The 25,772-nt window shown below is 45.6% G+C and overlaps 1 protein-coding gene across 1 annotated transcript in view; it reads left to right on the forward strand.

Annotated features, from left to right (window-relative positions):
* Positions 1-465: 465 nt before the first annotated feature.
* LOC129706890 (sodium/hydrogen exchanger 3-like) overlaps positions 466-25,772 on the forward strand; it is a 198,801-nt gene continuing 173,494 nt past the window's right edge. Inside the window, exon 1 of the mRNA XM_055651510.1 lies at positions 466-797. Within this exon, the coding sequence (XP_055507485.1) occupies positions 554-797 (244 nt within the window). The 5' untranslated portion in view covers positions 466-553. The remainder of the gene's footprint in view (positions 798-25,772) is intronic.

The raw sequence follows: 25,772 nt of genomic DNA on the forward strand, positions 1-25,772 counted from the left end.
ATTTTTTACCGTGTTAACATTCTTTCGTTCGAATGCTCCGGGTTAGCTGGTTCTTACCAAGACTCCAGGCATGGTCGGAATTAGACTTGCGGCGGACAAAGTATTTGAAGAGTCATTCATTCTCCTGAAGGCAATGTCCTTTTTAAGTTAAAGGTAACCGGCGGGGAGAAAAAAACGTGGCGAGGGACAAGCTCGGGGAAACCACATTCTAGGATGCCCAGACAGCTGGGAGCTTGTGAAACATTAGTGTAGTTTCATTGAGACACACGTCGAAATCCCAACATCCAAGTCACCTCTTTTCGTTTGCCGCCTCCTCCTCCCCGTCCCCTGGTGTTTCAATTAACTTGCAAATGGACTCTTTCCCCACCCACACCCCCATCCCCTTTCAGATTTAATTGGTCGAGTTTATAAATAGAGCGGCTGGAAGGACTGGTTGGAGTATTCGGAACCGGTTTCACTCGGGACTTGGTCAGAAGCAGCAGCATATACATTGTGACATACATACATATATATACATACAGGCAGCCAGAGATAGTCACACACACGGAAGGAGATGGGGAGAGGACGGAGCAAGTTTGCGCCCAGCTGTGCGTTGCTGGCAGGGTTTGGGCTATTGCTCAGCTGCCCGGTGGCTTGGACATCGGGGGAACATCTCCGGAGCGAACACGGCGAGTCTCATGGAGGCAATGAGACGGGTCACGAGGCTGGCTTTCACATTGTCACCTTCCGCTGGGAACATGTACAATCCCCTTACGTTATCGCTCTATGGATCCTGGTGGCTAGTTTGGCGAAGATAGGTGAGTGGTGGCACCTCGTCCACAGAAATGTTCCTGAGGTTTTTTTGTTTCTTTTTGTTGTTTTTGCTATGAAACATTTTCTGTCTGTCTGGGCTACGATGGAATGTGTATTATTTCTTAACGTTAGACCCTCATTGCATACAATTGGGTAAATGTCGCCTTCAAACCTGGCAGAATAAGGTTGCCCACCGTATGATGCTGTCATCTCAATAGGCGGATCACAGAAGTTGGCGTTATTGTATTGTATATCTTTATTGTCATTTCCTGAGTATTCGCATACCCAGAGGAAACAAAAAAACGTTGCTCGACCAGTGTCCATTCGGTGTGCATGAAAAAATAAATAGAAATAAAAATAAAAAATACATGTCATGAACAAATTTAACACTCTACTAAACATTCAACAGCCGTTCAACAGTTAGGAGCGTAACATGCGGATGGAATAGACACCGGGGCTCGGTGATAGTATAAACCCCGTGAACACATGATATACCAGGAGTTAAAGTGGGGGACGTTTAACTGCAAGCGGAACGGAGCGAATGTGTTGAATACAGGCTGCCTGTCACTTTAAATAGTTGACCTACTCTGGTCAAGTGTTTCTTTCTAGCACAAGGCGCTTCGAGCCTTTGCGAATTACACTCAGTTGAAGACGCGTATGGCAAGGTGATAACTTTAAACACGGGGCCAGTTTTAATCATGTCCAAGTGAGTTTATTGGCATGTGTCCCTGTCCCTGATATAATCATGAGCGTTACAGTTAACTTTTGCCCAATGTTTGTGAATAATAATAGACGGAGATATCCTACATTTATGTTTCCCGATAAGGAGAGACTAATTAATGAAAGGCATTTGCATCTTCTGCTTGGGACTGCCCCAAGGCAATGAGCTCTTGACCAAAACAGACGGCACCCTTTGACGCTCAATTTCCAAATTCCTTCTTGAACGGGGTATTTGAAGGCGTCGGCGTCAACTCCCTTGAACCAATTTCCCTTCGCCTTCAGACTAACACGGTGACCATATCAACTGATCTTTGGGGGGCACATGCAATAATTCCCAGGTGTTAGAGAAACGCTAGAAGAATGTTTTATTATTGCTAACAATTTTTCTGACACAAATAAATGGAAAATGCTCATCTCGCTTCTAATTTCGTTATTACTCGCATTGTGGAGCTGGAAGCCTTATATGTAGTTCTCCATCATGTACAACCAAGGAATTGCAGATGTCGGTTAATACCGAAAAAAAGACACAAAGTGCTGGAGTAATTCAGCAGGTCCGACAGTATCTCTGGAGAATATTGATAGTTGCCGTTTCGGGTCGAGTGAAGAAGGTTTCGTCCCGAAACGCCACCTATCCATGTTCTCCAGAAATGCTGTCTCACCTGCTGACTTACTCCAGCACTTGGTGTCGTATTTATATCTCCCATCCTCTCCGCGAGTCTTCCCAATGGTGGAACTTGCATGCAGCAGCTAACTTTTGTGCTGCCCGGTGTAGATTGCTTGTTCATTTCTACAATATTACTTTGAATAAGTGGGACACCAACGGCGCATTTGGTCGAGTTGAGCTCTCAGTTCGGGCAGCCCGAGTTCAATTAAGATAGTTGATACCGCTTGTATGGGATTGTACATGAAAAGTTAAAACAAGACGCCGCAGATGCTGGGGAGCGAAACAGGAAATGCTACAATTATCAGCGGGTCCGATCGCTTTTAAGGAAACATATCATTGGGTAATTTAGTGCCGGCGATATTCTATGCAATCACAAATTATTTTCTAAGTTATCTTGTTTTGTTGGTTTCCTTCCTAAAGAACTAGCATAGAAAATGGGTGCAGGAGTAGGCCATTCGGCCCTTCGAGCCTGCACCGCCATTAAATATGATCATGGCTGATCATCCAACTCCGTATCCTGTACCTGCCTTCTCTCCATACCCCCTGATCCCTTTAGCCACAAGGGCCACATCTAACTCCCTCTTAAATATAGCCAATGAACTGGCCTCAACTATCTTCTGTGGCAGAGAATTCCACAGATTCACCACTCTCTGTGAAAAATGTTTTTCTCATCTCGGTCTTAAAAGACTTCCCCCTTATCCTTAAACTGTGACCCCTTGTTCTGGACTTCCCCAACATCGGGAACAATCTTCCTGCATCTAGCCTGTCCAACCCCTTAAGAATTTTGTAAGTTTCTATGAGATCCCCCCTCATTCTTCTAAATTCTAGCGAGTACAAGCCGAGTCTATCCAGTCTTTCTTCATATGAAAGTCCTGTCATCCCAGGAATCAGTCTGGTGAACCTTCTCTGTACTTCCTCTATGGCAAGAATTCCTCAGATTAGGTGACCAAAACTGTACGCAATACTTCAGGTGTCATCTCACCAAGACCCTGTACAACTGCAGTAGAACCTCACTGCTCCTATACTCAGATCCTTGATTAACGTAACCTAACACGCAAGCCTAGGGAATAGAGAAGTGGTGTCAAACAAGCCCTGTGCTTTGCAGGAAACGCAGTGGACGGCTTGATTGTAATCATGTAGTCTTTCCGCTGACTGGTGAACACGCAACAAAAGGGTGTTTCCACTAAAACCCCTGAACACGTCTCAATAAACAAAATTAAGCTACGATGGCCAGCACACTCCTTGTATTCTTCAGAGGCTGAATCCAATCTGAGCATCAGATCTGTCTTTAAATGCTCCATGTAGTGAGTCTATGGTCTGACTACCTAGATTTGGAGCCATGCATTGAGTGCAGAAATTACAGTTGCCAAAGAGTAAGTTTGCAGTCAGTCGCAACATGGAACAGTGTTGCACAAGCAAAGGACCACAACTCTTGTGCCAAACATAATACCAAGACCATCTCTTAATTATCCGCACATAATCCATATCTTTTTATTCCCTGCATATCCATGTGCCTACCCAAAAGTCTATCAAATTCCACAGTTGTATCTGTCTCAACCACTAACCCTGGCAGTGCATTCTAAACACTCGCCACCTTCTGTGTAAAAGAAAAAGTTATGACTCTTAAAATGTAAAAGGCTTGTGTGACTGACAAGTCTGTGTTTGGAGAAGGGTCTCAACCTGAAACATCACCCACTCATTCACTCCAGAAATGCTGCCTGTCCTGCTGAGTTACTCCAGCATTTTGTGTCTATCTTAAGCCTCTGTTAAATATGCTTTTGTGAGAATAAATATTTGATTTGTCTTGTTTCCTTGGTAATCAAGACTGAGAAGGTAATGTACAAACTCATAAGCAGTGAACCCATTGAAAAGGGTTCATCAATGGACCTGAAAGAATATGTTGCAGTCGTCTCCGACTCCATAAAGCAATGTGTGGACATGTGTGTGTGTATGTGTGCCTGAACAACATTGAGAGTCTTCCCCAAACTGAAGCCTTGGATCGACCAGGAGATTTGTAATCTGCTGAGGGCAAGATTTGTGTTATTTGGAATGGGTGATCCAGAGTCATACGTCCAGGTCTGACCTGAAGGCCACCATGAGCACGAAAAGCAATTGTGGGATAAGCTGGAGTCACAGATGGTCTTTTGACAGTGGTGGTAAGACTTGCATGTTCTCACCTCCTGCAAGGCAAAAACGGGTAGCGTAAGAGGAAAGGACACATCTCTTCCAATGAGCTCAATCCCAATTATCCACACTTAGAAATGGAGAACAATGGCACACCTACATGATTCCCTGATAACCTTATGTATTTATGGTTGCTGAGGTTGCCATCAGAGCATCCTTTAGGGGGGTGAATCCATGCAAAGGCGTACATAGAAAATAGGTGCAGGAGTAGGCCATTCGGCCCTTCGAGCCTGCACTGCCATTCAATATGATCATGGCTGATCATCCAACTCGGTATCCTGTACCTGCCTTCTCTCCATACCCCCTGATCCCTTTAGCCACAAGGGCCACATCTAACTCCCTCTTAAATACAGCCAATGAACTGGCCTCAACTACATTCTGTGGCAGAGAATTCCAGAGATTCACCACTCTCTGTGTAAAAAATGTTTTTCTCATCTCAGTCCTAAAATATTTCCCCCTGATCCTTAAACTGTGACCCCTTGTTCTGGACTTCCTCAACATCGGGAACAATCTTCCTGCATCTAGCTTGTCCAACCCCTTAAGAATTTTGTAAGTTTCTATAAGATCCCCCCTCAATCTTCTAAATTCTAGTGAGTACATGCCAAGTCTATCCAATTTTTCTTCATATGAAAGTCCTGCCATCCCAGGAATCAGTCTGGTGAACCTTCTCTATACTCCCTCTATGGCAAGAATGTCCTTCCTCAGATTAGGAGACCAAAACTGTACGCAATTCTCCAGGTGTGGTCTCACCAAGACCCTGTACAACTGCAGTAGAACCTCCCTGCTCCTATACTCAAATCCACGGTAGCAAGTTGGGCCGCTGTAAGGTTCTATGACTCTCATGATCCTGATCTGAAATGTTACCTGTTCCTTCTCCACCAGTGCAGCCTGACCTGGGTTATTCCTGCACTTTGTGTCTATTAGAAATGGCCCGCCCGGGATATGTGACAATAAAACACTCTTGACTTGATATTTAGCAAGGTAGAAATATACAGCATTTTGGATCCTGTTATGCATCTTATGGACAAATTAAAAAAAACAAAACAATTTGCCTTAATCTGAGACATCCACCAGGAATATGAATGCATTTCGTTGTCTCTGTACTGTACACTGACAATGACAATTAAAATTGAATCTGAATCTGAATCTGAATGGTAAATATAGAGCTTGTCATGGGAGGGTAGGATAGTGAGGTGTGAAGATTTTTTTTTGGGGGGGGGGAATTATGCTTGATGAGTGATTAAAATCGTGTAAGCGGCTTACAAAACTAGAGCAGAAGAAGCCTGATGTTACCTGTTCCAGAGTTGAGCCTGATCTTAAGACTCTGACTGGAGTCTTCATGAGGCATCAATCAAAAGAGATGGGGCAGTGGGAGGTGAGGCTTGATTGCCAAGGGGTAAACTGTGCACAGCTCTGCAAGCTGCACTGTGGGTTGCCGAGATAATGCCTTGGTGGATGTCATGTGGTTGAGTTAAATGTTAGAATGGAATTTAAAACGGAGAATGGTAGACGTGGTAAAACCACTCGGCAGATCCGGCAGCAACCGTGGAAAGTGAAATTGAGATCATGTTTTGTGTCAAAGATCCTTCATCACATCCAAGTTAAGAAACATAATTACGGACTCTTTACCCACGGTTCCTGTTGAGTATTTCTGCTCTCGTTTCAGATTCCCAGTATTTGCAGTTTTTTTGTTTAGTTAAGTGTAAAATGAGCTGGACCAGACAGTGTTAGGGGCTGGAGCATGGTGTGTGGTCAGCTATACCAACGGATGCATTGAGGTGATATAATGTGGTCGCCGTGTTGAAGAATACTATGTTTTGATTCGGGCTGCTTCAGAACTGTGAGGTAGGAAGCTAGGATGTGTGGATTTTGATTGTGTTACAAATAGGAAACTGCCTTTTTAGTTTAGAGATACAGCGTGGAAACAGGTCAAGTCCACACCGACTAGCGACCCCCGCACATTAACACTATCCTACACACACTAGGGACAATTTACTTTTACACCAAGCCAATTAACCTACAAATAAAGTATGTCATTGTAGTGTGGTCATGTGGAGAATGTACCTACTCCGTACAGCCAGCACCTGTAGTCGGGATCAAACCCTGGGTCTCTGGTGCTGTAAGGCAGCAACTTAGTTTCTAAGAGTTTATTTATATTCTCTGCTCTCTTTTGTGTTATTCAGAAGCTATCTTTAGATTTGATCATAGACACAAAGCTGGAGTACCTCAGCGGGACAGGCAGCATCAGAACAAGGGGTCACAGTTTAAGGATAAGGGGGAAGTCTTTTAGGACTGAGGTGAGAAAAACATGTTTCACACAGAGAGTGGTGAATCTCTGGAACTCTCTGCCACAGAAGGTAGTTGAGGCCAGTTCATTGGCTATATTTAAGAGGGAGTTATTATTATTATTATTAAAGCTTTATTTCAGACACTGGTCCATATACACATCAAAGAATTACAAAGATGCATTAAGAAATTGCATATTAGCCTAATATATATATATATATATATATATAAGCTATTGAGTTAGTTATTAAGCTATATAGAGTTAGATGTGGCCCTTGTGGCTAAAGGGATCAGGGGGTATGGAGAGAAGGCAGGCACAGGATACCGAGTTGGATGATCAACCATGATCATATTGAATGGCGGTGCAGGCTCGAAGGGCCGAATGGCCTACTCCTGCACCTATTTTCTATGTTTCTGTCTCTAGAGAGAAGGAATGGGTGACGTTTTGGGTCGAGACCCTTCAGACTGGTTAGTGATGAGGGGAACAAGAGATATAGACAATGATGGGTGAAGGGCCTGTCCCACTTGGGCGTCATTTGCACGCCATGCAGATGGCGCGCTAAGATTTTGTACATCCCAAAATCCTGGGGCGCCGCGCACGTCGTTGCCTACATCACCACGCACATGCGTACCGTGCATGCGTAATGTGCGCACGTTGTGCATCGTGTCGCGTAGATTACGCGCAAATGACGCCCAAGTGGGACAGGCCCTTAACTCCACGGGACCGTTGAATTCCATTGTCAACGTGGCAGACCTAGAGAACAAGCTCTTTTGGAACGAGTTTCCATTGTTTAAAATCCAATGTGCAAGCTGATTTTTCTTGGGAGCATCACCTAGTAACACAGTGGAGTAACACAGAAGGGGACCCTGAAGGTGTTTGCTGCTCTGCAGGTCTGTATTTGATTCTTTTAATACACTGACTGGCTTTTCCATGGGAACAGCCCAGATAATAGGTTGACCTCAATTGCAAAGGGGGTCACTGGATAAAATAATAGCGGAAATGTTTCTAATAAGGTTTAACTTCAGAGGCAGCAAACTAAAAATAGCTGTGCTTTTGAAAAATAAGTAAAATAAAAATTTGTATACATAAAATCATCTTCAGACATTTTAGAGCCATGCTCATGCAGCACAGAAAGAGGCCCTTCAGCCCAACTTGCCCATGCCGACCAAAATAGCCCATCTGAGCTTGTCCTGTTTGCCTGTCCCATATCCCTCTAAACCGTTTCTATCCATGTACCTGTGCAAATGTCGCTTAGATATTGTTATTGTATATGTCTCGACTACCTCTGGTGGCACATTCCATATACCTGTGGAAAAAAGTTGCCCCTTGGGTTCCTTTGAAATCAAGTTCAAGTTTAAGTGAGTTTATTGTCATGTGTCCCTGTATAGGACAATGAAATTCTTGCTTTGCTTCAGCACAACAGAACATAGTAGGCATTTACTACAAAACAGATCAGTGTGTCCATATACCATGATATAAATATATACACACATGAATAAATAAAATGATAAAGTGCAAATAACAGAAAGTGGTTATTAATAATCAGAGTTTTGTCCGAGCCAGGTTTAATGGCCTGAGGGCTGTGGGGAAGTAGCTATTCCTGAACCTGGTTGTTGTAGTCTTCGGGCTCCTGTACCTTCTACCTGAAGGTAGCAGGGAGATGAGTGTGTGGCCAGGATGGTGTGGGTCTTTGATGATACTGCCAGCTTTTTTGAGGCAGTGACTGCGTTAAATCCCCTCGATGGAAGGAAGGTCAGAGCCGATGATGGACTGGGCAGTGTTTACTACTTTTTGTAGTCTTTTCCTCTCCAGGGCGCTCAAATTGCCGAACCAAGCCATGATGCAAGCGGTCAGCATGCTCTCTACTGTGCACCTGTAGAAGTTAGAGAGAGTCCTCCTTGACAAACCGGTTCTCCGTAATCTTCTCGGGAAGTAAAGGCGCTGATGAGCTTTTTTGATAATTGGGTATCGCCCTCAATTGCCTCCATCATAAAATGTGATGAAGCTAGAAAAAGGAGTCTTCAGTAAAGAATATAAACAAGAACTAGACTAAGTGGGACTTGTTGGGTCCCATATTGACACGGGAGGGCTGGTCCCCAAACGCAATATTCCACCTCTCCACCATCTCTAATATTGGTGGCCAATGTGGGGGGCTTTCTGGAGTGCTAGTATGGGTGTTGTGGGCCAAAGGGACTGGTTTCCAGAGGGCTAGTATGGGACATTGTGGTCCAAATGCAGCTCAGTCGCTCAGGCCTGGTGGGCTGGCAGCTCGGAAGCTGCCAGATATTCTGCCCAAAACAAGTGAGAGACTGTGAGAGAGAGAGAGAGAGAAGGGGGGAGGGTGGAGAATAAATTTTAGAAATTTTTCATCTTTTTCTGCCGATCACAGCAATGAAGGAGGAAAGTCTATCCTGGATCTCACAGGGAGCAAATGAAGGGAGGGAGAAAAATACTGGGATGAGGTTTAATACTTGCAGGGAGAATACTTACTGATGGGCCAAAGGGACTCTTTTTGGGCTAAAGGGACTGGTTTCTCGGCTAATAGGGGCCTTGCGGGCCGAAATTAGTGGTTTCAGGCAGGCCGAACAACTCGCAGTTCAGTTGATTCACAGCTTAGAATCAGTTGTGGCCTCTTCCTCGCCATCTTCCAGAGTGACTGAGTCGTGTCCAGGCATCCGGGATTTTATAGTCCTATGCAATACAATATTTATTGTCATTTGAACCTCAGTGAGGCTCAAACGAAACTCTGTTTCTACAGCCATACAAACAAAATCGATTCCTACACGACACACAACCAATTTAATTCGCACAAACATCCATCAAAGTGAACCTGATGGAACTGTGATGGAAGGCAAAGTATTTTTCTCTCCCCTGCTCTCCATTTTTCTCCCAATGTTGAAGCCCCCAGGCGGGCGATGGTAAGTCCCGCGGCCATTTTAAGCCGCGCGGGGCGATGTACGGTCCCGCTCCAGGTCTAAATGTCACAGAGTTGGAGCCCCCGGCGGGCGCTGGAATGTCCCATGGCCATTAAAGCCACACCGGGGCGATGTACGGCCCAGCTCCATGTCGTTCCAACCCCGCGTTGTGGGAGCTCCAGAAAGCAGTCTCCCACCCGGACCCGCGAGCTCCTGATATCACAGTCCACAGGCTGCAGTTGGAGCCTCCGGGGTTGGGCCGCAACAGCGAGCCACCACCGCTCCCATGCTCCGAGGCCGGCCAGCCCCACGATGGTAAGTCCGCAGCTCCGCGACTGGAGCCCCCGGGTCGTTCCGGTTGAAGGCCGCTCCATGGTGCTAGGTCCCAATGACAACGGAGACCTGACCAGGAAAAGGTCGGGTCTCCCGTGCAGGGAAGGGATTTTTAAAAGTTTCCTGCCCCCCCCCCCCCCCCCCCCCCCCCCCCCCCCCCCCCCCCCCCCCCCCCCATCCCCCCCACCCCCCACATAAACACAGTTAAAAACAGTATATTTAAAAAACCCCACAACATTTAACTAGACAAAAAAATGAAAAAAGACAGGCGGGCTGTAGGGATCATTATTCAGTGCATATTGTATAAATCAATATGCAGCGCAGACAGGAAGTGGTCAAGATGAAACTTAGTTGTTATAGATATTGGCTCAGGAATTTCAACCTTACAGGAATCAGATGTAAATGAGCAACATTTTTTTGCAAGGGGAATCCGGAAGAGGAAAATGTAGGGCTTTTTGAGGGGAGAGGAGACAGTTATGGAATGGTCAGGTGTGTAAACTAGAGCTCAAACGGGATGATGTACACGGAAAATGTAGAATATATCATTGCTAGCTGAGGGGAAGGGCCGGGAAGGGTCTCGATGAAAAATGTCATTCATTATTTCTCTCCGAAGGTGCTGTATGTCCTGCTGAGTTACTCTAGCATTTCATCTAACACTGGAAGGGGAAGGAAGGTGGGGCTGGGAGTAAGATGCCAAAGTTGAACCCTACTTTGCTTTTTTAACTAATGAAATCGTTAGCCCATAAAGCACAAACTCATGACAGGAATGCTATTAAGTAAATCTGGATCTCCTAATCTCTTTGGATAATGGACAATTAACTACCATCCTGCCATCTAGCATTGAGGTTACCGTGCATGCGTTCTTTATACAGTCACTTTACTGGCATTCAGTTTTAAGTCGTTGTACTGTAAAAACAGCTATCGGGTGAACATGGTGGGAAAGCCCATAGATTAAATATCACCATCTCGTATGGTGTAATGTTCTATATCAAAGGATTGCTCAAACAATTCAATTCAATTTAACTTTAATGTCATTGCACAAATACAAGTATGGGTCCAACAAAACGCTAAACTGCATTTCATTGTATCCATACTTGTATTTGTGCAATGGCATTAAAGTTGAATTGAATTGTTTGAGCAATCCTTTGATATAGAACATGACACCATATGAGTTGGTGATATTTAATCTATGGGCGTTCCCACCATGTTCACCTGATAGCTGTTTTTACAGTATTACGACTTAAAACTAAGTGTCGGTAAAGTGATTGTATAAAGAACGCACGCAAGGTAACCTCAATGCTAGATGGCAGAATGTTAGTCAATCTCTGGGCTCTGTTGAAAGCAAAATCGGAAGTTAGTGATAAATGTTTGATCAGTGAATCAGTAATGGGTCGGAATCTTAGTAAATCTTAGTAAATCCTAAGCCAAGGCGTTGCTTTTGAGGCTGTGATGTTAAACTAGCCTTTTTGAACTGGATGAAAATTATTCCTTGTACTTTGGTGGCACCCACATATACCCACCCCCCCTGTGTGTGAAAATGTCCCAAAATGTTGCGCCATAGTGGCACAGCAGAGTTGCTACCTTGCATCGCTTACAGCGACAGAGAACCAGGTTTGATCTTGGTTACGGGTGGTGTCTGTACGGACTTTGTACGTTCTCCCCTTGACCAGCAACGGGTTTTCTCCCAGGACTATCGTTTCCACCCAAATTCCAAAGACGTACAGGCTTGTCGGTTAATTGGCTTGGTATAAATGTAAAAGTCGTCCCTAGTGGAGGATAGTGTTAAGGTGCGGGGTTTGCTGGTCAGTGTGGACTTGGTGGGCCAAATGGCCTGTTTCTGTGCTGTCTCGCTAATCTACTATTTGAAAAATAATTAGGCAGATCTGTTTTGTCCAATATTTTTAATTAAGTTGACATGACAAGTGAGCTAGTTCTATATCGCTCAGTTGCTGGTGGTATCTTTGGGTAAATGTTGATTGCCATGTTATGGATCTCAAAAGTAAATGAATGTATACAATATAAATGTTTTGTGGATCTTAAAAACTTTGGAAAATATAAAACCTTTTTCTTCAGTTACTGATCATTTATTTAAATTTTATATCTTTATGTCTTATCTTTATAAATCACTTGTGCATTGTTGAAATATTTCAAAATTGTTTAAAATTCTGAGGGAAATCTATGATTGTTTTTCCATATCTTTTCCCTTTCTTGCTATCAATATGTCACAAAGGCAACTATTCTACACAATGCAGCATTCTGCAGGCTCAATAGATATGAATTACCACTTGATTTGTTTGTGGCATGGCAACAGATACTTGCAAACCTTTTCCTAATTCCACGATATTCATGGCTTTTCCTAATTCCACGATTTCCAAATTCATGGCTACAATACCTAAATTTAAAGGAGAAAATGCAAAGGAACAAGGAAAATGGGGGCAATACGATGGCGCAGTGGTAGAGTTGCGGCCTTGCAGCACCAGAGACCTGGGTTCAATCCTGATTACGGATGCTGTCTATACGGAATTTGCACATTCTCCCTGTGACCACGTGGGTTTTGCCTTGGTGCTCCGGGTTCCTCCCACACTCCCAAGACATACAGGTTTACAGGTTGCTTTGGTTTTGGTAAAAATTGTATATTGGCCCGATTATGTAGGATAGTGCTGGTGTATAGAGATTGCTGGTTGGAGCAGAGTCGGTGGGCCGAATGGCCTGCTTTTATGCTACATTGCTAAACTGAGCAAGTAATGAAGAATATCTATTATATAAAACTCTGTGGCTGCCGCCTGCCTTTTGATTCGTTGACGGCTGCTCCTTCCTATCAGCTTCCAAACACACTTCAGTACAAAGTTGCAAGACAGGAACACTCTGAACTTTTCACCTCAATGGGATATCACACCAAGTGCTTCAACAGGAGGGGGAGGGCCAATTGGTATTGCAATTGGAACTGCTGCAGCAGGCAGGGAAGGTGCAATTGGATTTTTTTTCAATCCACTGCTGAGGGAGGCAGGGGAGTGCTGGAATCTTACATTTGGGAACGGCTTCAGTTCCGTTGGAGGAGGCGGGTGCATGGTGGAACATTGGGTTGGGGGATCACACCATTGGGGGAGGAGACCCAACGGGTCTGCATTTGGTCTAGTATATTTTTAAAATTCTCACCCATGGGAAAACGGGAGCCGGATCCTCCATTCAATGTGGTAATCACAGGATTTATCCTCAGACTTAAAACAAATCTACCTCTTTAAATCCAGCCTCCATAAAACCCAAGATGATTGCAAAAATCTGTGAAGAAATTCCACTGCACATCAATTTAAATGACTTCTAAACTTGGCAACGATGTATTTTATTCAAAACTCAACCACTGGAAATGGCTAATCTTCCTTATCTTGTGTAGGGAGGAACTGCAGGTGCGGATTTAAACCAGACAGGCATAAAAGGCTGGTTAGCATTTTTGGAGAAAATGAATAAGTGACATTTTGGGTCGAGACCCATCTTTAGACTGAATTGGGAAAGGGCAGTGAGCGACATAAATAGATATATTCATTGCTGCTGAGTGCCATCCATATCCCTCGTTCCCCTTTCTCCTGGCTCCCAGGGTCTTGACCCAAAACAACACCTATTTCTTTTCTCCAGAGATGCTGCCTGACCCGCTGAGTTGCTCCAACTTTTTGTCTATCTTCCTTGACTTGTTCCCTTGGGATCTTGAATGTTTCAATAAGATCATGCTCCAAACATTTGCGACAATAGACAATAGGTGCAGGAGCAGGCCACTCGGCCCTTCGAGCCAGCACTGCCATTTGCTGTGATCATGGCTGATAATCCACAATCAGTACCCCATTCCTGCCTTCTCCCCATATCCCTTGACTCCGCTATCTTTAAGAGCTCAATCTAACTCTCTCTTGAAACCATTTATTTCTTGGATTCATACAACACAATACAGACCCTTTGGCCCTATAATCCTGTACTGACCACCATTCCCCTTTCCTCTAATTCTGTTTTATTCTCCCCATGTTCTCCTCAGTTCTATGCACATTCTCTCACTCGAGTATTAGGCACAAGTTTCAGTGAGCAATAAACCTTCCAATGCACACATATTTCGTATATGGGATTAGATGTAAGCAATTTGGGAAACGCATGAAGTTATGCCCCTGTCCCACTTAGGAAACCTGAACGGAAACCTCTGGAGACTTTGCGCCCACCCAAGGTTTCCGTGCGGTTCCCGGAGGTTTTTGTCAGTCTCCCTACCTGCTTCCACTACCTGCAACCTCCGGGAACCGCACGGAAACCTTGTGGTGGGGCGCAAAGTCTCAGGTCTCCGTTCAGGTTTCCCAAGTGGGACAGGGGCATTATAGAGTGAATGTGCAAACTCCATACAGACAGGACTGGAGGTCAGGGCTGAACTAGAGTAATCATGCATCCCAGGAATTGGCCTATTGAAGCTCACCTGCCCTGCTTCCATTGTCCGTATATCCCTTTTAGATAAGGGGACCACAACTGTACACGGCATTCCAGGTGTGGTCTTACCAACACCTGTCTATTATAATAATGCTCTATTTTTAAACCTCAACCTGCTTGCAGTAAAGGCCAATATGTCATTTACCTTCCTACCTACATCCTGCACCAACATGCAAACTTTTTTTTCGTTTATGCACAAATATTCATAAATCCCTCTGCTCTCAACTCATTTGCTGTCTTTCTCCAATTAGGCTATCGTCTAATTGATTATTATTTTTCCCCCCTACCAAAATATATAATCTCGCACCTTCCCACGTTCCACTCCATTTGGCAAGGCTTGTTCCCACGCTCACAATCTATCTGGGTTTGGTTGCGAGTCCAAATATCCTCACTGCAGCATGCCCTACCCCATCCACTTTGATGCCACCAGCACACTTGGAAAACTTGTTCTTTGGTTGTCAGCGAGCTGATTTGTGAGGTCAACCATACTCTGTTTTTTGTGTTTTAACAATGCAGGGAATGCTGACGTCCAGCAGAGTATGAAGAAGGAGAATGATGATTTTGAAAGAGGCTGGAAGATAATCCTATTTGTTTGAGGGGTGAGGGAGGGGCATATGCTCAGCGGTTGGATTGGGGAGTGATGGACCATCCTTATCTTGCCACTGCAGAGGACACAGTTGGACTAGTTTGGGGTGATCAGTACGGGTGTTATGGGGAGAAGGCAGGAGAATGGGGAGAGATAGATCAGCAATGATTGGATGGCAGTGTAGACTTGATGGGCTGAATGGCCAAATTCTGCTCCTATCACTTATGACCTTATGGCTAGGCAAACTGGAATTTGGGATGAAGACTGGGAGCATTCTCTTCCACACTAACAAAAGGCAGTGTTTACTGGAGTTATTTGATTGAAAACTAGTTGCTGCATCTGAGGATCACCCTTTACTGCTGGCCTCTGGGGCTACTCTGAAGATAATTACTTGGCAAACTATAAATCTTCAGTTAAAAATGTTTTGTTATGTTTAACATTAATGGTGTTTTTCTGTGACATTCTTAAATTTAGAAAATTACCCCAACCATTTTTACCATATTGGCGCAGTAGTGGAGTTGCTGCCTTAAGGGCCTGTCCCGCGGGCAAGCGACCTGCATGCGGCAAGCGCGACCAAACCGGAAGTGGGGGCAGCGCATAGGTCGAGTGATCCCCGTACAGGGCCAGTCCCACGAGCATGCGCCTGCATGCGGCGAGCGCGACCAAACTGGAAGTGGGGGCCGCGCGGAGGTCGAGTGAGTGACGAAGTTTGAGCGAAGTCCGCAGGAAGTTCGCGCGTGATGTACGGCGTCAAGACGCTGCGCACGCCCGTCAAGGTGGTGCATACAGTGTCGAGGCGGCTGCGGGCCGGCAGGCCATTGCCGCGCGGAATTTTTTCGGAGCCCCGCGCAATGTCGGGACCAGCTCCGCACAACTCCATACGGCTCCGGCAATTGAAGTGGGGCCGGCCCCACAAGGCCGTAAGGCTCAAGCGACCACGTTAGGTTGCACTTGCCGCATGGAGTCGCATGCTCGTGGGACAGGCCCTTTACAGCGCCAGAGACCCGGGTTTGATCCTGGCTTGTCTGTACAGAGTTTGTACATTCTCTCCGTATCCTGCGTGGGTTTTCTCAAGGTGCTCCGGTTTCCTCCCACACACCAAAAGACGTACAGGCTTGTAGGCTAATTGGCTTGGTAAAATGTGAATTGTGTAGGATAATGTTGGTGTGCTGTTCGGCACGGACTCGGTGGGCTTAAGGGCCTGTTTCTGCGCTGTGTATCTAAACCTAAACCAATTCTTCCATCTCTTTGTTAAGAAAGGAATTTTACAGTCTTTCATAATTTCACATTATTCCCACATGCTTTATAGATGATGATGATGAACTAATGAGTTACCACTGTATTTGACAATGCAGCAATCCCTGTACTGCTATCCAAGGTCAGTTTGAAGTGTCACCTAAAAAACCATCATCTTTTGATTCCTAGGTAAACGGTCCACCAACGCTGCTGAAACAATGCACTGGATTGGTTTCATAGACTGAGAAAGCTTCACTTCCTCAAGGGGAACTGATGTACTGAAACATACGGCATGGAAACAAACCCTTCGTCCCCCAGAGTCTACGTTGACCATTTCAACACCCTGTCACACTATTTCCATGTTACCCACTTTTGCACCAACTCCCTACACATTAAGGCAATTTACAGAGGCCAATAAAACTACAAACCCATATACCTTTGGGATGCGGGAGGAAACTGGAGGTCCCGTGGAACATGCAAACCCCACACAGATGGCGCCAGAGGTCAGGATTGAACCCTCGCCTCTGGTGGTGTCGGGCAGCAGCATTACCAGCTGCACCATTGTGCTGCCCTTGACTATTAAGGGTAGCCCCCTCGGTCCTGTTGTAAGACTTCAGTGAAAGTTAATTGCACAGGATGCTTGTTCTTTTGGGGGAGAAAGCAAGAACGAAAAAATGTGAATGTTAGCAGTTTCAATCTTGCTGATCAGGTTTGCCCAGATTGTTTGGAATTTGTAAAATTTGTGCTTTTTGTCGTGCAAGGACGCAAGTATTGCAGCAATAGGAGCTGAATGTTCATTTTTTACTTGCGTTAACAAAGGTCATCAAATGTTCCCCATCTGCACAGCTATCCAGTTCCAAGTGGTAAAAACTAGAATGTAATGACAAGGATGTGATGTAGGTGTGCAAACATCAGGAGAATTGTAGCTACATTATCAATGCCACAAAAATAACATACTTTACTAATAGTCTTCAGCCCAACTTGCCGCTGCCAACCAAGATGGCCCATCGTGAGTAGTCCCACCTGCCACTGTTTCGTCCATTATCTGTCTAAACTTTTTCCCTGTCCCAATGCCTTTTAAATGTTATCGTACCTGCCTCAACTATCTCCTCTGACAGCGCGTTCCATATACCCACCACCTGCTGTGAGAAAACGTTACTATGATGCAATATGCCTGACAGAGGGGAGGAGATGCAGCATTGTTAAAATGCAATGGTATAGCGTCGCCTGCTGGCGTACGGAAACCGTGGTCACGTAACTCGGGAGGGGCCGCTTGTTTCGCGCGGTTTTCCACTTGCGCGCGTTAATTCAGCGCTGACCACCGTTGTGGGCAGACGTGTCTGAAGAACCCGTATATTGGCTATCGAACTTGTGAATAAAGATCTGTTGAAAACTCCAGTAGTCGTGTCTCAGACCACTAAAAAGGACCATTTTGGGAGTCGGCGATTTAAATCTGCTGCATTGCAAAGGGGAATGTGCTGATGAAACATTGATTTCTGGTTTATTTCTGTGATTGTATGTACCTTTTGTATTCCACATTTAATCTTCAGACTATGTTCAATCTTCGAAAACATGGACATGGCCAAATGTGTATCTTAAACTTGCTGAGTACAGGTTTTCCAGTGCCATACTGATTCAGCAATTTTTCATTGATGCCGGAATCATGGAATGATAGGTTTAACTTTTAACTTATTCGCGCCCCACAGGAGGAGTGTTTTTTTAACGTTGTTATCCAGGTACTTGGTTTTTTTAGCCATGTTTTAAAAATACAAATGCTCTGTGACCACTAGTTCTGTAGCCTGAGTCAGTCATACAGTGAGAAAGCAGGCCTTTTGGCTGTTGTGTTACATAGAAAATAGAAACATAGAAATAGCTGCAGGAGGAGGCCATTTGGCCCTTCAAGCAAGCACCGCCATTCATATAACCATATAACAATTACAGTACGGAAACAGGCCATCTCGGCCCTTCTAGTCCGTGCCAAACACTTACTCTCACCTAGTCCCATCTACCTGCACTCAGACCATAACCCTCCATTCCTTTCCCGTCCATATACCTATCCAATGTATTTTTAAATGATAAAATCGAACCTGCCTCCACCACTTCCACTGGAAGCTCATTCCACACAGCTACCACTCTCTGAGTAAAGAAGTTCCTCCTCATGTTGCCTCTAAACTTGTGTCCCTTAATTCTCAAGTCATGTCCCCTTGTTTGAATCTTCCCTACTCTCAGTGGGGAAAAGCTTATCCACATCAACTCTGTCTATCCCCCTCAACATTTTAAAGACCTCTATCAAGTCCCCCTTCTGCGCTCCAAAGAATAAAGCCCTAACTTGTTCCACCTTTCTCTGTAACTTAGTTGCTGAAACCCAGGCAACATTCTAGTAAATCTCCTCTGTACTCTCTCTATTTTGTTGACATCCTTCCTATAATTATGCAACCAAAATTGTACACCATACTCCAGAATTGGCCTCATCAATGCCTTGTACAATTTTGACATTACATCCCAACTTCTATACTCAAGCAGGTCTCGGCCAGCACCACGTCCCCCATGGCCGTGCAGCGCGCCATCTTGTCGCTGCTGCCGCCAGACCACGTGACTGACCATTCATTGTGATCATGGCTGATCGTCCCCAATCAGTAACCCGTGCCTGCCTTCTCCCCATATCCCTTGTTGACCATCGATTCCCGTTCATCCCTATCCCATTTTCCCCTTGCATCATTAACAATTCCCAGCCGCCCTTCTGTCTCTCAATTTCCCCTGCCATCTGCCCACACCAAGGGCAAATTGACTCTAGCTAACACATTGTTGACACCTGGGAGGAAATGGGAACAGCTGGGGGAAATCTGCATGGTCAACAGCAGAACGTGCAAACTCCACATATTCAGCACTCGAGGTCAAGTGTCTGAATGTAAGGGTCTGCAGCTATGATGCACAAGTGTTGGTCAGGGCATCTGTTTTATGATGAATATCCCCTGACACTGATATCTGCACCCCAATGTTAAACGACTGTGCCCAAGTGCTCCATGGAGAAAAGCCAGTGTCAACCATTCTATTCTGCACTGCAGCGTAGCAGCAGACCTGTTCCCATTAATACTGTTGCCATTTCCCAACGGCAGCCCATGGTAACCATAGCAAATCCCTAGATCCTTGAGACTTGAATGTGGACATTGCTGTTGACTTGGGACTGAAAGATCAGACAGGCAGATCTTTGCTCTGAGCATTCTCGAATCCCTCAATGGTCCAGTGGTGTTTTATTGTCACATGTGCAAATTCCTTTCTTGCATACAGTCCAGCAAAGTATTGCCATGCCCAAGCACATTCCCCGATTAGCAAAGAGTATGGAAATAGTCCACAGAGCCCGCGTGCAAAAGGTGCCAGGTTATATGGCCCATTTCAAAGTCTAGACTGGCCTCTAGGTATTAGCTTGATGTTTAATTTGTGTTTATTGTATGTTTTGTTTTTATTGGTTCTGTGTATGACTGCAGACAACATAATTTCGTTCAGACTGAAAGGTCTGAATGACAATAAAGGAATCTAATTCTAATCTAGTTGTTTAGAAACATAGAAATTAGGTGCAGGAGTAGGCCATTCGGCCCTTCGAGCCTGCACCGCCATTCAATATGATCATGGCTGATCATCCAACTCAGTATCCCGTACCTGCCTTCTCTCAATACCCCCTGATCCCCTTAGCCACAAGGGCCACCTCTAACTCCCTCTTAAATATAGCCAATGAACTGGCCTCAACTACCCTCTGCGGCAGAGAATTACAGAGATTCACCACTCTCTGTGTGAAAAAAGTTCTTCTCATCTCGGTTTTAAAGGATTTCCCCCCTTATCCTTAAGCTGTGACCCCTTGTCCTGGACTTCCCTAACATCGAGAACAATCTTCCTGCATCTAGCCTGTCCAACCCCTTAAGAATTTTGTAAGTTTCTATAAGATCCCCTCTCAATCTCCTAAATTCTAGAGAGTATAAACCAAGTCTATCCAGTCTTTCTTCATAAGACAGTCCTGACATCCCAGGAATCAGTCTGGTGAACCGTCTCTGCACTCCCTCTATGGCAATAATGTCCTTCCTTCTGATCCAGTTAAATGCCATGCTACTGCAGAGCCTTCAGCCGTTGCCTTCCTTGGACATCTGGGTCAACTAACGATCAGATGTCCCTCGCCTCGCCTATCTGCTTTTTTTGGGGGGGGGAGGGAGGTAGTAGAGGGGGCACCTCCCACAGCTGGCCTTGAAGGTGAGGTAGGCCAGACCCTGCTTCCCTCCCCTTACTGGCCTTGCTCCTTGAGTCCATCGTGCTGGCTCCATCCTCTCCATCCAGTTTCTTGGCTTCGGGTGTTGAGTAGGGGTCAGCTTGGTGGTTCCCCACTCCAGGCTATGGCCCACCGTGTCTTTGTGTCTGATGGGTTGGTTACTGATATCGGGTCACACTGCACAGGAATCTAATCCCAAATTGGGGCTTCAACTGCAGTCTTCTGATGACTTGGTCATGGCAGTCTGTTGAAGGAGTTTCAATTGTCCTATTCATTCATCAGGAGCATCGGAAAGCCTACAGCATGGCCAACCACTATGGTGAGCATCCCATCAGTTGGGCATCATTTAAAATGACTTGCCCAGACAAGAACTGTGTCTAGGATCTTGACTTTCATACTACACCAAGAACTGTTGACAACTGATCTTAACTTTCATTGAAGTGACTGTGATCTTCCAGTGGTGAAACTCTTTTCTCTATGATTAACTGATTAGAAAGGAGGTGAGGTGTTGAATTTTGGAATGTCTAACAAGGGCAGGACCTACACTGAAAGGTAGGCCTCTGGGGAGTATTGTTGAGCAGAGGGATCTAGGAGTGCAGGTGCATGGTTTCTTGAAGGCCGAGTCACAGGTAGATAAGGTGGTCAAAGGCTTTTGGTACATTGGCCATCATCAGTCAGAGTATTGAGTATAGAAGTTGGAAGGTCCTGTTGCAATTGTATAAGATGTTGGTGAGACTGCATTTGGAGTAATGTGTTCAGTTCTGGGCACCATGTTATAGGAAAGATATTGTCAAGCTTGAAAAGGTTCAGAGAAGATTTACAAGGATGTTGCCAGGACGGGAGGGTCTTAGCTATAGGGAGTGGTTGAGTCGGCTGGGTCTCTATTCCTTGGAACAAAGGGTGGTGGGTGTATGGAAGAAGCTGCAGGGGAGGTAGTTGAGGCTGGTTTGAGAAACAGTTGGACAGGTACATGGATAGGAGAAGTTTGGAGGGATATGGACCAAACATAGGCAGGTGGGACTAGTGCAGCTAGGACATGTTGGCCGGTGTGGGCAGATTGGGCCTGTTTCCACACTGTATCACACTGACACCATGACTTTAAATGGTGAAATTGGGAAGAAACGCAATTAATTTTCTCATCATGGTCAATTTACTTAATGGGGGGGGCAAGAAGAATGTGGTAGTGTGCATGTTCCTGCTACTGGCAGTTTGATTGTGGCTGCATTGAGATTTGAATCGCTCCATTGTCAATTTTGCTTTATGCGCTCATTGTTTTGAGTTGTTTATCTCCGATTTAGTACGACGACCTTTAGCAAAATAGTAATTGTATTTAGTAGTAAATTGGCACGTTTCCTCCAAATTTATCACTCCAATGCTTCTAATACACCAAGAGAAGCCATGGTGTCAAATATAAATGCTGGAGAAACTCAGCGGGTGCAGCAGCATCTATGGAGCGAAGAAAATAGGCAACGTTTCGGGCCGAAACCCTTCGACTGATAGCAATATTGGTAACCTATATGTCCTTGTCATTCATCATGGAAACGGGCACTTTGGTCAAACTAGTCCATGTTGACCAAGGTGCTCCATCTAAGGAGTCCGATTTGCCTATTTTTGGTGCACAACCCTCTAAACCTTTTCAATCCATGTGCCTGTCAAAGCCCTTAAAATGCTGTTATGATAGCAGTCTCAACTACCTCCTTTGGCAGCTATGCTAACCACACTCTGATGAAAAGTTGCCCATTGTATTCCTATACAATCTTGACCACCTCTCCCCCTACCAACCCTCACGGTCCCTCAGATCCACATCAGCCGGTCTCCTCTCCATCCACAAGTCTAACCTCCGCAGTTTTGGGGACGGAGCCTTCTCCAGGGCAGCTCCCAGGCTCTGGAACTCCCTCCCCCAACTGATCCGCAATTCCGTGTCCCTCACATTAAACCTTTGACTCCAGTTCTTCACACCCCTGTCATGCAGTCACCTTATCTATTCCCCTCATGATTTATACACCTTTATATGATCGCCCCATTGTCTCCTACACTCCAAAGAATAAAGACCTAGCCCGTCCCAACCATTCCCTAAAGCTCGGGCCATATTAGAAATGTAATGCTTCAGAAACCAAAAGGTGAGCAAGATGAGCACTTGTCTATAGGCATATAAATTGATCATCTCCATACTGAGCGTTTAAAATCTCTTCTATATTTACACCACTGTTCTAGTTGAACGCTAACCTAATTTTATGCTTGTGTGGAATCTGAATTACTTTGCTTCTATTTTAAACCACAATAAATTAATTTGAACTAGATATGCGAAATATTCTGGTAAACTCGCATTGATCTAGATTCAGATTACAATAGGTGCAGGAGTAGGCCATTCAGCCCTTCGAGCCAGCACAGCCATTCACTGTGATCATGGCTGATCATCCCCAATCAGTACCCCGTTCCAGCCTTCTCCCCATGTCCTCTGACTCCACAATCTTTAAGAGCTCTATCCAACTCTCTCCTGAAAGCATCCCGAGAATTGGCCTTCAGTCCCTTCTGAGGCAGAGAATTCCACACACTCACAACTCTCTCTGAGAAAATGTTTTTCCTCATCTCCGTTCTAAATGGCTTGCCCCTTATTCTTAAACTGTGGCCCCTGGTTATGGACTCCCCCAACATCGGGAACATGTTTCCTACCTCTAGCGTGTCCAAACCCTTAATCTTATGTTTCAATAAGATATCCTCTCATCCTTCTAAATTCCAGAGTATACAAGCCCAGCCGCTCAGAATTGGGCGGCTGGGCTTGTATACTCTGGAATTTAGAATTCAACATATGATAGAATTCCTCTTTGCAGTTTCCATGGCAGAGTTGTGAAATGTAATTTTTGCAATATGCACGTCTGATATTAAATGACAAATATCATGTACTGAAGGAGTCTGATTTGGCCAATGGAATGCATATTATGCTTTCAGACCTCAAATATTTGTTCAGTGATCACTCCCAGTCAGGTGGAACATAAACAAGATAGCATAAAGGACAGCTCTTTACATGAGCAACTTACCCCCATGTGTATGTGGGAATGACAATGCAAGAACAGGCAATTTGACCCACCAGCCCATTCTTGTGTTAGCCAATACATCCAAGCGTTCAATTCTGCCTCGCTGATGCTAGTCCTTCTTAGTTTCCCCCATCAGTCCCATAAAATCTTGAAGGGTTTCTAGCTCAATCTCGGCCACCACAGCGCCAGAGACCCGGGTTCGATCCTGACCACGGGTGCTGTCTGTCCTGAATTTGTACGTTCTCCCCGTGACTGCGTGCGTTTTACCCGGGTGCTCCGGTTTCCTCCCACACTACAAAGATGTTCAGGTTTGTAGGTTAATGGGCTTCGGTAAAGATTCTAAAGGGCCTGTCCCATGAGCATGCGACTACATGCGGCACCGCGACCAAACCGGAAGCGGGGGCCGCGCGAAGGTCGAGTGATCCGTATACAGGGCCTGTCCCACCAGCATGCGACTTCAGCCTCACATCCACCATGTCATTAAAACCTCCTTCTTTCATCTCCGCAACATCGCCAAACTCAGACCCTCTCTCACACCTCCCGCTGCTGAAAGACTCATCCTTGCCTTCATCTTCTCCCGACTGGACTACTGCAACTCACTTCTCCTTGGCATCAGCTCCACCTGCATCAACCGATTCCAACTGGTCCAGAACACAGCCGCCCAAATCATCACTCACACCAAATCCTGGCATCACATCACTCCAGTCCTCAAACAACTTCACTGGCTTCCCATCTCCCACCGGATCACCTACAAAATCCTGGTCCTCACCTACAAAGCCCTCCACCATCTGGCCCCCCCATATCTCACTGACCTCCTCTCCCCCTACCAACCCTCACGGTCCCTCAGATCCACATCAGCCGGTCTCCTCTCCATCCACAAGTCCAACCTCCGCTGTTTTGGAGACAGAGCCTTCTCCAGGGCAGCTCCCAGGCTCTGGAACTCCCTCCCCCAACTGATCTGCAATTCCGTGTCCCTCACCATCTTCCAGTCCCGCCTCAAGACCCATCTCTTCACCTCTGCCTATCCTTAGCCCCACGTCCCCCTCCCTTTTCATCTGTGCATGAATTGCTCGTATTGTGTTTTGAATTGAATTCTGTCTTTACTTTGTGTGCTAGTCATGTCTCTACTATTTATTTCATTCCACTTACATGTTTTTCCTCTACCTGCTAAATTTTTGTAAGGTGTCCTTGAGGCTCTTGAAAGGCGCCCATAAATAAAATGTATTATTATTATTATTATTATGTGGCGAGCGTGACCAAACTGGAAGCGGGGACTGCACAGATGTCGAGTGATCCCGTACGAATTGACGTGAAGTTTGAGCGAAGTCCACAGGAGGTTCGTGCTAGGCGTACGGTGTCGAGGCGCTGCACACGCCCGTTGAGGCGCTGTGTACGGCCTAAATGCGGCTGCGGGCCGGCAGGCCGTTGCCGCGCAGAATTTTTGAACTGTGTCAGTTTTTCGGAGCCCCGCATGATGTCGGGACCAGCCCCGCACGACTTCATACGGCTCCGGCGATCGAAGTGGGACCGGCCCCGCGAGGCCGTACGGCTCAAGCGACCACGTTAGGTCGTGCTTGCCGCATGGAGTCGCCTGCTCATGGGACAGGCCCTTAAATTGTCCCTGGTGTGTAGCAAAGTGTTAGTGCATGGGGATTGTTGGTCGGTGCAGACTCGATGGGCCGAAGGGCCGGTGTCTGCTCTGTTGTTGTTAAACGAAACATTCGCCCTGGAAGTGAATTGATATTTTGTCACGTTTAACCTTGTAGCTCGGGCGACTCAGTCTCAACTCTGTAAATGCTGGGAACGTTGATCTTTTAGCATGAGTTATTTGGCCGTAACATTTTAAACTAGGCACGTTTCCAATGACCGTGAGGAGCGCTGACAGAATTCGTGGAATAAAATGGGAGAAAGGTAGTGCGAGGGATTTGATGCATTTTTTCAGGGGTGCGATGATTACCCGCGGTAGGAGATAACCGCTGTGACGTATCCACTCAAGCAGTCGGAAGGAGATCAGCAGCATAGCAGACGAGGCTTCCGTTCCTGCCTCCCCCACCTGTGAGCCTACATCTGCTTGGTCTAACATGCTATGCTTGCTATGTATATCTGAATCAACTGTGAGCTTCAATACCTGATTCACTGTTGAAACATCTTGGCTCAACGGTAGGACTGTCTGTTCTTACTAAGTAGGTTATAGATTTAAACCCATTTCCAGGAACCTGTGACTAGAAGGTGAACAGAAACTAGAGTACAGTAGGCGGAGAGCATTGCAATATTGCTGACAACATTGGCTGTGCCTGACCTTGGCAATGGAAA

This window comes from Leucoraja erinacea, chromosome 2, assembly GCF_028641065.1.
Source record: "Leucoraja erinacea ecotype New England chromosome 2, Leri_hhj_1, whole genome shotgun sequence".
In the NCBI taxonomy this organism is placed as follows: Eukaryota; Metazoa; Chordata; class Chondrichthyes; order Rajiformes; family Rajidae; genus Leucoraja; species Leucoraja erinaceus.